At 49.3% G+C, this 15,859-nt stretch overlaps 1 protein-coding gene across 4 annotated transcripts in view; it reads left to right on the forward strand.

Moving 5' to 3' along the window:
• RNF123 (ring finger protein 123) overlaps nucleotides 1-15,859 on the forward strand; it is a 143,741-nt gene that overhangs the window by 19,719 nt on the left and 108,163 nt on the right. For 3 of the 4 annotated variants that reach the window (XM_075072953.1, XM_075072955.1, XM_075072954.1), the window contains exons 11-12: nucleotides 3,843-3,981; nucleotides 4,711-4,812. In XM_075072953.1, the coding sequence (XP_074929054.1) occupies nucleotides 3,843-3,981; nucleotides 4,711-4,812 (241 nt within the window). Of the gene's footprint in view, nucleotides 1-3,842; nucleotides 3,982-4,697; nucleotides 4,813-15,859 lie in introns of all 4 variants that reach the window. The other variant, XM_032765768.1, reaches the window with a different exon arrangement.

A 15,859-nucleotide genomic window follows, 5' to 3' on the forward strand; every position in this document is an offset into this window, starting at 1 on the left:
CTATCCCCAGCCCTCTAATTAAAGGGTGAGAGTTGCAAATATGCCACCCACACCCTCCACCATCGTGCCTGGGGGAGGGGTGGTGGTGGAATCTTTGCAGGCTGCCTTTGGGTCTTTTTTGCTACTTTCCAATGGATAATCTCATTTAAAAAAAAAATCCGTCAAAGGTGACCTTTAAACTCAATCCCAGGCAGCTATGTGACCAAGAGTAGATGAGCTCCCCCCTTCTGGGGCACTTAGGGTGTAACAGTCTGTACTCCTGTTCTTGTTGAGTGTGAGGCATCCGCTGGTAGGTGGGCAGAGCACTCACCTCCGTTTTCTCTGGGACCAGGGCAAGTTGGGAGTTGCTGGGCTTGGCTCTATGACAGCTGGTTGATTGGCAAAACAGGCCCAGTGGAGTGTGGCAGTATTCTCTCCAGGGAATGGGAATCTCCGGTGTGGAGCAAACTGCTGCTGGGTGCCTGCTAGGGGAGGGGAGTCCAGCAAATGGTGAGTGTTTCTGATGCATGGCAAGAACTGAATGCAGGTGCTTTGTGGAGAAGTTGCTCTAAGGCTGCACAATAATACAGACTGCAGGTGTGTGAAATGCAGTGTCCACCAAAGTGCTGCACTGTAGCTGCGGTGTGGACGCTGCTGGCATGAACTGCAAGGTACCTAGTTTGCTCTGTACACACAAGACTACGTTAATGTAAAATAGAATATTGGAAGCAAAGGACTGGAAGGGACTTCAAGAGGTCATCTAGTCCAGTCCCCTGCACTCATGGCAGGACTAAGTTCACGTCAGCAATGTCCAGTGCAGTTACATCACAGAACTTCTGTGCATGCTGCAGTTTGCACCCCTGTAGTACAGCTCATGGCCCCTCCCTCCTAATTACATTGGCACCAGGGTTTGCTTCCTCCTGCTGTGAATTGGGAGCAGCACCATGGGAACACATTGCTGTTGGACCTGGTGGGCAAAGCACAGGGCATTTTCTGTCCCTGAAAAGTAAAGCCTATGGAGGGGCTGATGTTGAGAGTTCAGGGGCGCCGTGGGTGCCCAGCATCTGCAGACCAGGCCCTGCTGGAGTCCAACTAGGCACAGGGCCCCTACTGGGGGGAACATCCTTCATCCGGGCATGTCTGTTTTCAGTATTCCTTGCTAAACCAGTTAGCAAAGTGTTACCCTGCAATGCCTGTCCAAGGCCAGGCTCCTGTACATGTGAGCTGTCCTGTGGGCTTAGTGCTGGTGGCATGGCACAAGCAGTCTGCAGCACAATGGGACTGAATTCCATAGCACTGCTAGGCATGGTTTGTCTGTGACATCCCTCAAATTCCCACGCCCAGGCCCACAGCCGTGGCTCTGGAGAAAATCCTCTTCAACATAACTTGCTTGATTTTGATGCTGGGTTCTTGTTGTGCTTGCTGACTGCAGGGGCCTTGGCAGCACCGATTATGCCCAGGCCTGCCAATCTGTGTTGGAGAGGGGGCAGCTTGTAGCCAGCATCAGCAGCTCATCTGCAGCTGCCTTGCTGCTCTGGCTGTACTTCCAGCTCCCTGGCTCCAGTTTTACCTCTCTGACCCCTCCCCCCATTGCCTGGCACCATAGATCTGTGCAGGGAGCATACACTGGGGACCAAGAGGCAGCTGCAGGCAGGTCCTAGCCAGGCAAGGGGACAGGAAATAGCCTGATACAGCACAGGGTGAATTCTACAGCTGAAGTTGAATGTTGTGGCTGAGGAATTGGAGACCTGCGGGGCCCTGACATAGATGTACAGGGCAAATCACACCCGCTGAGTGTTATCTGTGATGTATTGGATACCATTATTGCTACACATTCCGTTCATGTTTTCAGGGTTACTTCAGCACTAAAAAGGCTAGAGACACATTTTCTGAATGAGATTCTGGAGTGCATGTCTGGTATGGATTCGTGGGCCCCTGGTGCTTGGCGGTGATTTCCATATCTGCCAGTGCACATCTTCCCCCTTGCTGTGTGATCACAGTAAATACGGTCTATTGCAGGAGTTGGCAACCTTTCAGAAGCAGTGTACCGAGTCTTCATTTATGCACTCTAATTTAAGGTTTCGCGTGCTGGTAATGCATTTTAACATTTTTTAGAAGGTCTCTCTAAGTCTATATATTATATAATTAAACTAGTGTTGTATTGTAAAATAAACAGGGTTTTCAACACGTTTAAGAAGCTTCATTTAAAATGAAATTAAAATGTTTATCTTACGGTGCCAGCCCACTCAGCCTGCTGCTGGTCTGGGGGTTCTGTTCACCTAGGCCGGCAGCGGGCTGAATGGGGCCTGTGGCCGGGACCCCGACTGGCAAGGGTCCGTCAGCCAGAACCCCAGACCAGCAGTGGGCTGTGCGGGGCTGGCGGCCAGGACCCAGAGGGCTGGAGTCAGGGCTGGGGCATGGGTACGTGAGGGGGTGTAGGTGTCAGGGCAGAGGGGGCTCTGGGTATGGGTGGGGGTGCCAGAGTCAGGGCCAGGGTTACGGGTGGGATGAAGGAGTCAAGTAGAGGGCTGGGTATGTATGAGGGAGGTACAGGGCTCAGGGCAGGAGCCTGGGAGGGTGAGGGGCTCAGGGCAGAGGGCGTGGTGTGTATATGTGGGGAGGGGGTTGGGGATCAGGGATCAGGGGAGAGTGCTGGGTGACTGCCCCCCTAAAAACTCTCAACCCCGCTGCTCCTTGTCCCCTGACTACCCCCTCCTGGGACCCCTGCCCCCAACTGCCCCCCCTTTTTGTTTCCCGCGGAGAAGCTGGTGCATTGTGGGAAAAAAGAGAGCGCCTCACCCCCTGCCCCAGCTGTACTCCGCCTGCGCTGCACGGCCGCTGTCCGGACAGGGGGCGGAGGCCGACCGACAGCGGAAGGACACGTGCCACAGACACCCTCTGCCGCTGGTGAACAAAGAGGAACTATTTTAGACTTGATTGCAGCGAGTGTGACTCCCTCCTCGGAGTCCTCCCCCTCGGAACTAGTTCTAGCAGAGCGGAGAGGGAGGGAGTGAGCGTGATTCTCCAGACTTACCTATTGTTCCCTCTTCAGTCACACCTCTGGGGGGAGGGGTTGTAACCTCCCCCAGCCTCCTGGGAACTGCTAACGCTTTCCCACCTACCCAGCTGTCTGGCTGTGCCAGCTCCTAACAGTCCGACAGCCAGCAGCATGCAAAGAACTGTCGGCCTGGAGAGAGCCCCCGGGATCCCACCCCCCTCATCCAATCCATCCTGCTCCCTGTCTTCTAACTGCCCCCACCCCTTATCCAACCCCCCCAGCCCTGGGCCCCTTACCATGAGGCTCCACACAGAGCTAGATATGCTACTTCGCGGGAGCACACAGCCCCACCCTGCCCCTCCAGTTGAGCGGGGAGAGTGTCTGCCTCCCCGTGGAGCCAAATGCTGCCCCGTGGGAGCGCGCAGCCCCAACCCCCAGAGTGCTGCGCGCGGTGGCAGGGCTCCAGGGGAAGGGATAAGATGGGGGAGGGGCCGGCAGCTTGCTGTTCTCGGCCCTGTGTTCCGGCCCGGGAGTGCGGACCCCGCGGCTTGCCGTGCCGGGAGAGTGGGGCCATTTGCCCACCCTGTGCGCACGGCTATGCTTCTGCTCCCTGCCCCTGCGGGGAAAGTGGAAGGCAGAGGAGAGTGCTCCGGGCTGGGCAGGATTTTTAGTCACATGCTGGAGTCCCGGCAGGCTCCAGCGTTCCATTAAAAATTGGCTCGTGTGCCGTTTTTGGCACGTGTGCCATAGGTTGCCGACTCCTGGTCTATTGCCGCCTCCTCCTCCAAACATGGTTTCTAAGTTGGATGAACCACTAACCTCCTCCAGGCTACTTAAACCCCATGTGGGCTGTCTCTTCTTTCAGGAATGGTGTGTCTCTGGGAACAGCTTTCGATAACATCACCAGGGGAGCTGGCATGGCCTACTTCCCCGCTATCAGCCTCTCCTTCAAAGAATCAGTCGCTTTTAACTTCGGCAGCCGCCCACTCCGATATCCTTTCATTGTAAGCCTGGGGGAAGAACAGCCAGCACCTAGACTATGCTGGCTGAGGGGTGCTGAGTGCACAGGCCAAACTCCACAATCCATGATCCTGCCTTCGCTTGTCCTGCGAAGATGCGCTATTCGCCGCCCCTAGGGCGGGAAGTTAAGCAAGGGTGGCAATATGAAGGGCCTTCTCCTGTACTGGGGGTGTTCCACTTGGCTCTGAAGTAAAGTGGCTATAATGCTGCCTCAGCTGTAGGCTGACTGGTCTTGAGTGCCAAGACCCCTTCAGTGTATCTTACTCAAAGTATAGAAGGCCCAAAGGGGCCAGGAGTGTGGGCCCCCTTTGCTACAGGCCCTTCCCATCCTCCACTCCGGGCTGAGGGCCCTGTAATGTATCTCCTGGCCTGGCAAAAGTGCCTCACATGTTGGTGGGAGGGTTGGGAATGGCAGCCCATAGCTGTGTGGCTCTTGGGCCTGAGGATCCCAGAGGTGATCTCAGTCACTGAGATGCAGAAGGGTCCTAGCAGTACTTCAGTGAGCAAAGTCTGAAGTACTTGTATTTCCTTATGTTACCTGCTTGGCACGCAGACTTGCAAGCATGGAGTGACCTCAAGCCTGACCAGAGACTATATGGACTGTATAATATAGCATATGCATGGCAGTCTCCTTGCAGAGCCAGTGGGGCAGGGCTTCTGTTGCATTCTGGCTAGTAGACTTTTCTTAACACTCCTGCACTTATCCAGTGGAGGGATATCGCCCCCTGCAGGACCCGCCCAGTGTGGACCTGGTGAAAGCTCACAAGCTGTTGGGCTATCTGAAGAATGTTATTCACATTGGGATAGACGTGTTGGTAAGTTGGCATCATCAGGTTAGTGAGGCTAAGATTCTAGGAAATTTGTGCTGCTGCTTTCCCTCTGCCTGCCACTTTAAAAGCTGTTAAAACTGTGAGGATTTCAGGAGATGTGCTTGTGGGGGCTCCTGTGACTTGGTGACTCCTAATTGCCTATCACTCAATGGTTGCAATAGGTCATCTCTAGCTTGTTAAAATATTTTTTGTTTGTAATGGTGATGTAGCCATGTTGGTCCCAGGACATTAGAGAGGCAAGGTGAGTGAGGTCATGTCTCTTCCACCAACAGAAGCTGGTCCAGTAAGAGAGAAGTTTTCGAACTGCACAGAGGAGTTCTTCAGGTCTGGGAAAGGTCCTCAGAGTTGCAGCTAAATACAAGGTGGAACAGATTAAATGTAAGGGGTTAACACACATTGCAAGAAACCACTTTAAACAAAGTGGTCAATTAATACCTCTGCAGTATCAGAAGCAAGCTCCCCACAGACCAGGACTCACAAACTCAAAGGCACCAGACTCTGGCAGAACAAAGGATGCAAAAGCTACAGACATAGCTCCACCGTTAAGATGATCAGTAACCCCATAACACTTTTTAGGATCCATGGGTCCTACGTATGTCTATCACAACCTGTGGTATACCTCCTCCCATGCATCAAATGCCCCCATAACACCAATGTGGGCAAACTTGCTCAGAAAAATGATAAAAGTCCAAAACGCCCTTGTGCTTGTGGGGAATGCCTTTCCCAAAGGTACCTCTCTATGTCTGTCCTCATCCTCAAAGGAGCAAAGAGTCGTATGGCACCTTATAGACTAACAGACGTATTGGAGCATGAGCTTTTGTGGGTGAATACCCACTTCATTGGATGCATGTCAAAGGAAATCTGCACAACACCTTCAAAAAATGAGCCTGGGAACATAAATTCATAACTCTGCTTGACTCAAAGTCTTGGTCTACATGCAGAGTTGAGTCTTTTAAGCTGCCTTGTGTTGACCTAGTTGTGCATGTGTCTACACGTAAGCATGTGTCCTACTGATGTAAGCACCCTGTTACAGCAACACAGATTCACCACTTTCCTAGGGGGCACTGAGTCATGGCTGATGTATGGAGATGGCTGCAGCATGAATGTAGATACTGTGTTACTTATGTCTACCCTAACAGCCCTCCAGCAGCTATCCCACAATGCCCGACACTGACCGCTCTGGTCACAATTGTGAACTCCACTGCCCGGGGGTCACAGAGACCAGAAGGCCCCCCACTACCTCTTTAAAGCCCTGTGAATTTTTGAAATGTCTTTTCTTGATTGGCTTGACAAACACCTCAAGCAGCTCTCTATTGTGTGCAACTGCCCAGCTCACCGTACCAGCTACGTGCTCCAGATACTCTGGCTTGGAGTAGACAGGAGCTATTGGATTCCTGGGACTGTGGGAGAAGAGGCTCTGCAGGCACAGCTACGGACCAGTAGTAGGAATCTGGACATCCATGAGCAGATTGTATGCGGGATGCAGGAGAAGGGGTACAACAGGGACCAGCACCATGCTGTGGGAAAGTGTAATAATCCAACAGGTGTATCAGAAAGTCAGGGAGGCCAACAGTCAATCCATTGCCAAGCTGCAGACCTGCCGCTTTTACAAAGAGACGCATGCCATAGTCTGCGGAGACCCCATCACCAACCCACAGACCATCAGGGATACCTCCAAGGAGCCTGAGCCATAGGCCCCTGGCACGAACAGTGAGGAGGTGGAGGAAGAAGAGGATGGGGAATGTGCAACTGGGGGGTTCAGCTATGCCACGAGCCAGGACCTGTTTGAGATTTCACTGCAATCCCAGCTTTCGAGCCTGGGCGAGCCCGATGTAGGGGAAGGAACCTCAGGTAAGTGTTTAATTGTATTTTCCATTACAATGCTATACTGATAGTGCTCCCATCTTAACAGGACACAACTATCAACTTTTCAATAATTTACTTGTACAAGAAGAGGTAGCGGTGGAACAAAGAGGTAACATTATCATCTGCATTTCAGTGCCCTGTAGAGTTAAGCGGGATGGGGGGGTGCACGCCAAGCAGTTTATGCACAGAGGGATGTTCCTTGAATCTTCCTGAGAGATCTTGGTCAAACTTCCATGGAGGTTCTCTGCAATCCTCTCCCAAAGGTTTCTAGGGATGATGGCCTTATTACTTCTTCCTCGGTAGGACACTTCTCACTGCATTCAGCAATAACTTCAGCAGGCACCATTGCAGTGCATAGGCAAGCGGCATACCACCACTCCCAAGAGCAGGAGATGGGTGGTGGTGGTCAGGGACTCCCTCCTAAGGGGGATGGAGTCATCCATCTGCAGTCCAGACTAGAAAACTTGAAGTGTGCTGCTTGCCTGGAGCTAGAATTCAGGATGTGATGGAGTGTCTCCCAAGACTTGATCAAGCCCTCTGACTGCTACTCCTTCCTGCTTCTCCATGTGGGCACCAATGATACTGCCAAGTATGATCTTGAGTGGATCGCTGCAGACTACATGGCTCTGAGAAGAAGGATAAAGGAGTTTGAGGTGCAAGTTGTTTCTTGTCCATACTTGCTGTTGAAGTAAAAGGCCCATGTATGGACCATCAAATTGTGGAAGTAAATGCATGGTTAAACAGATGGTGTGGGAGAGGAGGCTTTGGATTCTCTGACCATGGAATGTTCCAGGAAGAAGGATTGCTAGGAAGAGATGGCATCCATCTAATGAAGAGAGGGAAGAGCATCTTCACAGGCAGTCTTGCTAACCTGGTGAGGAGGGCTTTAAACTAAGTTTGCCAGGAGATGGAGACCTAAGCCCTCGGGGAAGTGGGATACCAGGAGGAAAACGAGGAGGGTGCAACAGGGGATGCCTCCTGATTCATACTGAGAAAGTAGGGCAGTTGGCTAGTTCTGTTAGGTGCCTGTACATGAACGCAAGAAGCCTGGGAAACAAGCAGGAAGAACTAGAAGTCTTGGCACAGTCAAGGAACTATGATGTGATTGGAATAACAGAGACTTGGTGGGGTAACCCACATGAGTGGAGCACTGTCATGGATGGATATAATCTGTTCAGGAAGGACAGGCCCGGAGAAGAGGTAGAGGAGTTGCACTGTTTGTAAGAGAGCAGTATGATTGCTCAGAGCTCCAGTATGAAACTGCAAAAAAGCCTGTTGAGAGTCTTTAGGTTAAGTTTAGAGGCAAGAGCAACCAGGGTGATGTCATGGTGGAGTCTGCTATAGGCCACCAGATCAGGAGGATGAGGTAGACAATGCTTTCTTTGGACAACTAACAAGTTTCCAAATCACAGGCCCTGGTTCTCATGGGGGACTTCTGTCACCCTGACATCTGCTGAGAGAGCAATACAGCAGTGCACAGACAATCCATAGAGTTTTTGAAGAGTGTTTGGGACAACTTCCTGATGCAAGTTCTGGAGGAACCAACTAGGGGCTATGCGCCTCTTGACCTGCTGCTCACAAACAAAGAGAAATTTGTAAGGGAAGTAGAAGTGGGTGGCAACCTGGGCAGCAGTGCCCATGAGATGGTCGAGTTCAGGATTCTGACAAAAGGAAGAAAGGAGAGCAGCGGAATATGGTCTCTAGACTTCAGAAAAGCAGACTGACTCCCTCAGGGAACTGATGGACAGGATCCCCAGGGAGGCTAATATGAGGTGGAAAGGAATTCAGGGGAGCTGGCTTTATTTTAAAGTAGCCTTATTGAGGGTGCAGGAACAAACCATTCCAATGTGCAGAAAGAATAGCAAATATATCAGGCAACCAGCTTGGCTTAACAGAGAAATCTTCAGTGAGCTTAAACACAAAAAGCAGTCTTACAAGAAATGAAAACTTGGACTGATGACTAAAGAGGAGTATAAAAATATTGCTTGAGCATGCAGGAGTGTAATCAGGAAGGCCAAAGCACAATTGGAGTTGCAGCTAGCAAGGGATGTGAAGGGTAATAAGGGTTTCTACAGGTATGTTAGCAAGAAGGAGGTCAGGGAAAGTGTAGGACCGTTACGAATGGAGGAGGCAACCTAGTGACAGATGATGTGGAAAAAGCTGAAGGGTGAATGCTTTATTTGCCTCAGTCTTCACAGAACAGGTCAGCTCCCAAACTACTGCACTGGGCAGCACAGTATGGAGAGGAGGCAAGCAGCCCTCAGTAGTGAGAGAACAGGTTAAGGACTATTTAGAAAAGCTGGACATGCACAAGTCCATGGGACCAGACCTAATGCCTCCGAGGGTGCTGAGGGACTTGGCTGATGTGATTGTAGAGCCATTGGCCATTATATTTGAAAATGTGGTGATCGAGAGAGGTCCTGGGCGGTTGGAAAAAGGCAAATGTAGTGCCCATCTTTAAAAAAGAGAAGGAGAATACGGGGAACTACAGATTGGTCAGCCTCACCTCAGTCCCTGGAAAAATCATGGAGCAGGCCCTCAAGGAATCCATTTTGAAGCACCTGGAGAAGAGGAAGGTGATCAGGAACAGTCCGCATGGTTTCACCAAGGGCAAGTCATGCCTGACCAACCTGATTGCCTTCAGTGGTGAGATAACTGGCTCTGTGGATATGGGGAAAGCAGTGGACGTGATATACCTTGACTTTAGCAAAGCTTTTGATAGTCTCCCACAGTATTCTTGCCAGCAAGTTAAAGATTGGATGAATGGAGTATAAGGTGGATAGAAAGCTGGCTAGGTCATTGGGCTCAACCGGTAATGATCAATGGCTCGATGTCTAGTTGGCAGCTGGTATCAAGCGGAGTGCCCCGGGGGTCTATCCTGGAGCTGGTTTTGTTCAGCATCTTCATGAAATGATCTGGATGATGGGATGGATTACACCAGGGGTTCTCAAACTGGGGGTTGGGGCCTCTCAGGGGGTTGTGAGGTGGTTATATGGGGGTCGCGAGTTGTCAGCCTCCATCCCAAACCCCGCTTTGCCTCCAGCATTTATAATGGTGTTAAATACATTTTAAAGTGTTTGTTTTTAATTTATAAGGTGGGTTGCAGTCAGGGACTTGCTATGTGTAAGGGATCATGGGTACAAAAGTTTGAGAACCACTGGATTACACCCTCAGCAAGTTCGTGGATGACACTAAGCTAGGGGGAGAGGTAGATATGCTCGAGGGGAAGGATACGGTCCAGAGTGACCTAGACAAATTGAAGGATTGGGCCAAAAGAGATCTGATGAGGTTCAACAAGGACAAGAGCAGAGTCCTGCACTTAGGACAAAAGAATCCCATGCACAGCTACTGGCTGGGGACTGACTGGCTAAGCAGCAATTCTGCAGAAAATGATCTGGGGATTACAGTGGCCAAGAAGCTGGATGTGAGTCAACAGTGTGCCCTTGTTGCCAAGAAGGTTAACGGCATATTGGACTTTGTTAGTAGGAGCATTGCCAGCAGATCGAGGGAAATGATTATTCCCCTCTATTCGGCACTTGTGAGCCACATTTGGAGTAGTGTGTCCGGTTTTGGGCTCCCTACTACAGAAAGGATGTGGACAAATTGGAGAGAATCCAGCGGAGGGCAATGAAAATGATTAGGGGGCTGGGGCACATGACTTATGAGGAGAGACTGAGGGAACTGGGCTTATTTAGTCTGCAGGAGAGAAGAGTGAGGAGGGATTTGATAGCAGCCTTCAACTACCTGAAGTGGGGTTCCAAACTCGGCTGTTCTCAATGTTGGCAGATGACAGAACAAGGAGCAATGGTCTCAAGTTGCAGTGGGGGAGGTCTAGGTTGGATATTAAGAAAAGTTATTTCCCTAGGAGGGTGGTGAAGCACTGGAATGGGTTACCTAGGGAGGTGGTGGAATCTCCTTCCTTAGAGGATTTTAAGGTCTGGCTTGAAAAAGCTCTGGCTGGGATGTTTTCGTTTGGTTGGTCCTGCTTTGAGTAGAGGGTTGGACTAGATGACCTTCTGAGGTCTCTTCCAACCCTAATCTTCTATGATTGTATCCGGGTCTGGGTGGCTTCATGATGCCAATAGCAGCTGTGCTTTGTGCCTTTTGTTAGCTTCAGGAGTGAGAGATCCGCTAAAATCACTATTGTGTCTGGAAAACTGCCGGTATTGAATGCCATTGCCCTGTATTTGGTTTCATGGAGCCAAGCAGTTCCCTCTGCATTTCGCTCACCCCTTGCGAGCTGTACTCACCATGGCTGGTGCTGAGGTGGGTGGTCATGCACAAGCACTCCAAAGCAGAAGTATCAATAAGCACAGACATGTCTTGTTTTAAAGCTTTAGGGAGCAAGAGAAGGGAGTTCTGAATTTTAACGTTCATTTTCCATTGGGACTATATCAACAGTGGTACTTGGGTGTGTTATCTGCCTCTGCTGCCGTTGTGGTCTTGTGGAGTTCCCACTCCATGGCTACAGGACACCTGAGCCAGGTGAGGGGAAAGGAGGATCTGGAATGGCATGTTGAATGAGATCCTGCAACCCAGTGCTGCATCAGAGTGTGAGCACAGGGCCTGGAGTGTGAACACTGCAGACAGCCTGGAGAAGAAAGGAAAGGCCCAGGAGTCCCACCAGGAAAAGGAGAGGGAGATGCACCAGAACGCAGTGGGCTTCTTTTGCAGCAAATATAGGTGCTGCAGACTTTTGTAGACCTACAGGTTCAACAATCCGGGGCTCATCTCCCTTTGCGGTCAATGGAGAACTCCACTGCAACACCTCCTGACATCCCCCCCCCCCTCAATGTTCCACATGACATCAGGGGCTGCATCCCTACCCTACGACTCCACCCTGAGGGACATTAAGGACAACCTCGGCTTCATGTGCACTGACCTGTGATAGCCATGGTTGCTGTAGGTGTAGGTAAAATGGACATGAATATTCTTTCTCTTTAGGTTTTGTTCCATTAATTTATTAAGTTTTTAGTGTATTTGCTTTTAAATGGCACAGATTTCTTTGCACTGGGTTTGTGACTGAATAAAATCCAGTCTGGAAAATAATTCCTCTTCATAAATTCACAAAATATGCTTACAGCCTGCCTAGCAGTTCTTAAAGCACCCACTTGTTACTGTACAGTGGGACACAGCTTGTCAGATCAGTGACAAAAACTGTAATAATCAAATGTACAGCAAATGCTGCAATATTAATAAGATGTGCACGAAGCAGCATACAATTCCTAACAGGCACCCAAACAGCAGGGCCAGGTAGCACCTTTCAGTGCTCTCCAGCCACTCCTTGTCATCCCAAGTCTGCATGATGATGTGATCCCATCAGTCAGTGCTCATTCTTTGGGCCAAGAAACAGCACTCCATCATCTGTAGCTCCTCTCTGAACTCTACCTACAACCTTGAATTGGCATTCCATCTTCCAAGCAATCACCGTGTTCTCCACTGATTTGGTGGTTCTTGTGGCTCTGGAAATGCCAGAGGATAGTTCATCCTGTACTTGCAATCCTTGTGACAATAGTGCAGAGCTGGGCAGGCTCCATACTGCTGTCAGATACCGGACTGCGAGGAGGGCTGCATAGGTTTGTAGGATTTTTAAAACAAGTGCAAAAATTATGGGATATAGATGACATTATGTAGTGGAGACACCTGCAAGCTGTGAAGTTAACCCCTTGTTCGCAGTCATCTCTGCACGACTCTTTCCTGCCCCAGTATGCATTGCCAAAACTTCCCAAAGGACTCTGCTAGACAATGGTGGATTGCACACTGGGATACTTGCCCATAGTGCATCACATTGTGCCTTGACACAACACTCCTGCTGAGTATGCTCAGCACTGACACAAGGAACCAGGTATGCATATGCACAAACTGTACACTAATTGCCGTGGCTTTGTACCAAAGTAACTTATGTAGCATAGACATGGCCTAAAAATCATGGGCTCACCAGAGAGCCTGGCTGTGTCTCATTACAAAAGTTTGTAACCTTGTAATCCTCCTTTGTCCCGTGACTGCAAGGATATTAATTGCCGTGTTCATTTTAAGTAGTTTCTTGCATTGTGTTAATCTCTTATGCTTTAACAATCTGTTCCAGCTTGGATTCAGTTGTGATACTTTGGTTAGACTTACAGAAATTCTTTGAAGCTCAAAAGCTTGTCTCTCACCAACAAAATATTTCTTATACCACAGCTTTCAGCAGCGAGAGTTCTCATTGATGCTATCCACTGAGGGAGACTAGAATTTATAGCTTGTATGGTCATAACCACAGAATTTATTTATTTTTGCAACTACACCTCTACCTTGATGTAACGCTGTCCTCGAGAGCCAAAAAAATGTTACTGCGTTATAGGTGAAACCGTGTTATATCGAACTTGATTTGATCCGCCGGAGCATGCAGCTTCCTCCCCTGCCCCCGGAGTGCTGCTTTACCGCGTTATATCCGAATTTGTGTTATATTGGGTGGCATTATAACAGGGTAGAGGTGTATGTGAAACCGTTTTGCATATATTACTCTCACTTGATCCCATGATCCAGCTCTACTTGTCCAATTTTTGACATGCCCCTCATGGCAACAGTGTGGGCACATCTTAGAGAATCTGTATTTTCATCCCTGGCATCAGGCAAGAGAGGGAGATGAAAATAACCATTGCTGAGGGTAGCTAGAGACTGCTTCTCTAGCAGTGACTCTTATGAGGCTGCCTCATCATTACCCAGGCTGGAAACACTTGCTTTATCCCCTGGTGGCCTTGGCCTTCTGCTTTCCCACAGAGGGCAGGACTTGGATCTAGCCCCCGTCATGCTAGGAAGCACACCACAAATCTTTCTTACCTCGCATAGTTTAGAAACTTGCTCAGCTAGAACCTGTTGGGATAGGAAGTGCAGGCAGATTGGGGGACAGGGTTTGGTCTATGCCCCAGCCTGGAGTGACCCTTTAATGTTCCAAACCTCAAGGGTCCACACAGTTCAACAGGGCAGGCCTGTCGCCTTCACAACCCTGAGCTGTTTGCCCCCAGCAGCAATTCCTGACTCTTTCCATGGCTCCCTGCAGCAAATCCAGGTATGTATGGTACCCCTCAGGGAGCAGTGTTCTCTGTAGGTATTTGCAGTAACACCAGACAACCTTTACTAAAGCATTACCTTGTTTTTTAAGTCATCTGGCCTACAGAATATGAAAGTCCTGATGCTAGTGGAGGGGAAACCAAGGTTCAGACAGTCCATACTGCTGAAAGCCAGGGCTCTACTTAGTCAAGCTGCCCGTAGAATGTATGTTGGCTCTCTTTTTTTTTCCTTCTCTTTTGTTTGTCATGTCACCCACATTTATCCTGTTCCTAGGGCTCAAGGCATAACCCTCTTAATTGAGGCACCCATCCATACCCCATTTCTAGTGCTCAGGATGTAATAAGCAACGCTCCTAATAAGGCAGATGAACTTTCCCTGGTGGCCAGTCAGGATCAGGTCATATGGGGACTCCAGCTTCTGCATGATATTGCTGACAGGATGTTGTGGTCTCGCAGCTCCGATCTTGGGCTGTATCCTGGAGTTGGTTCCAAAGAACTTCCTTTTGGACCCCAGTTTATTGTGAAATTTGAGTCCTGCTTAGCTGTACCCTAACCAATCATTTTACTAAAATATTAGGAGATAATTCTTTGACCAATCCTAACATATTGTGAAATAATTCTTTAACCAATCAGACCCCACCACCTTAGTTGATTTAAATCTTGTAAAATTAATTATGCAATAGACAGAAAAAAATCAAAGAACCGGACAGAAAAGGGAGGGATAGCTCAGTGGTTTGAGCATTGGCCTTCTAAACCCAGGGTTGTGAGTTCAATCCTTGAGGGGGATATTTAGGGAACTGAGGTAAAGATCTGTCTGGGGATTGGTCCTGCTTTGAGCAGGGGGTTGGACTAGATGACCTCCCAAGGTCCCTTTCAACCCTGATATTCTTTGATTCAGATAAACAATAGAGATGTAGGGACCATAAAGGCCAAACAGTAGAAGTATAGATTTCATAATCACAACTATCAAACACAGTTTTCTTTAAGGATTTGAAGATCTGTTTCTTTATCTGGTGATGGTGGGTGCTATTAAGATAGGATCACCTTCTTAATAGCCTGATATTACGTTGTTTTAATGTAATTTAGATGGAGTGTAAGGATGTGACTTTCTGCTTCTTGGCTCATGGCTGCTGCTCTCCTAGTATGGCTGCAGAAAAAAGCCTCAGACACTGAAGTCAGTCCAGGTGAGAGCTCTTTGGAGGGACAAAGGCCAGCTCTTAACATAGCTACCTGCCACTTTTCCCCATTGTTTTCCAACTCTCTGCTTCCGAGCAGAGAGGTGGGTGTGGCTGGGGGAATCTCGCTTCTGGCTGGTGGTTGCTAGGTGTGAATGGCCTGGCCAGTGGCATTCTCATTTGTCTTTTGGACCCTCAGTTGAGATGGGCCACTTTCATCCTGTCTTTAATGGCCAATTCATCCCACCCCAGACAGGTAATCCAGAAACTTCATGCCTTCTGCTTTGTCCCAGGCTCCTTTTAGCCCTTCTGCACCCACTAGCTAGCAAGCCCTAGTCAGGTAAGTCCCTGGCAGGCACATCATCCATACAGTGTTATGGACAATTTCCACTTTGTCACAACAGGTCACTGACACAGAGCCAACTGGGGGGCTTGGTAAACTGGGTGCAAGAAAACACTGTGTTCTGACACAGCTAAGTGTAAATGTATACAGCTAGGAGCCAAGAATGTAGGTCAGAACAGGGAGTTTCTTGGTGTGCTCTGGTGTGACCAGTGCTGGATACAAGTGCTGCACTCTCTGCAGAGCAGGGGAGGTGAAGCTTAGAGAACGGACTATTCAGGGAAGCAATGATATTGCAAAAGATATGGGGGTCATGGTGGATAATCAGCTGAACATGAGTTCCCAGCACGAAGCTGTGACTAGATGGGCTAATGTGATTATTGGATGCATACATGGGTGTATCTCCAGTAGGAGCAGAGAGGTTATTTTATCTCTGGATTTGGCACTGGTGTGACTGCTGTGGGAATACTTTGTCCAGTTCTGGTGTCCACAATTCAAGAAGGATGTTGATAAATTGGAGAGAAGTCAGAGAAGAGCCCCAAGGATGATTAAAGGATTGGAAAACCTGCCTTATAGTGAGAGATTCATAGCTTGGTCCATTC

Source organism: Chelonoidis abingdonii, chromosome 16, assembly GCF_003597395.2.
Source record: "Chelonoidis abingdonii isolate Lonesome George chromosome 16, CheloAbing_2.0, whole genome shotgun sequence".
Taxonomy (NCBI): domain Eukaryota; kingdom Metazoa; phylum Chordata; order Testudines; family Testudinidae; genus Chelonoidis; species Chelonoidis abingdonii.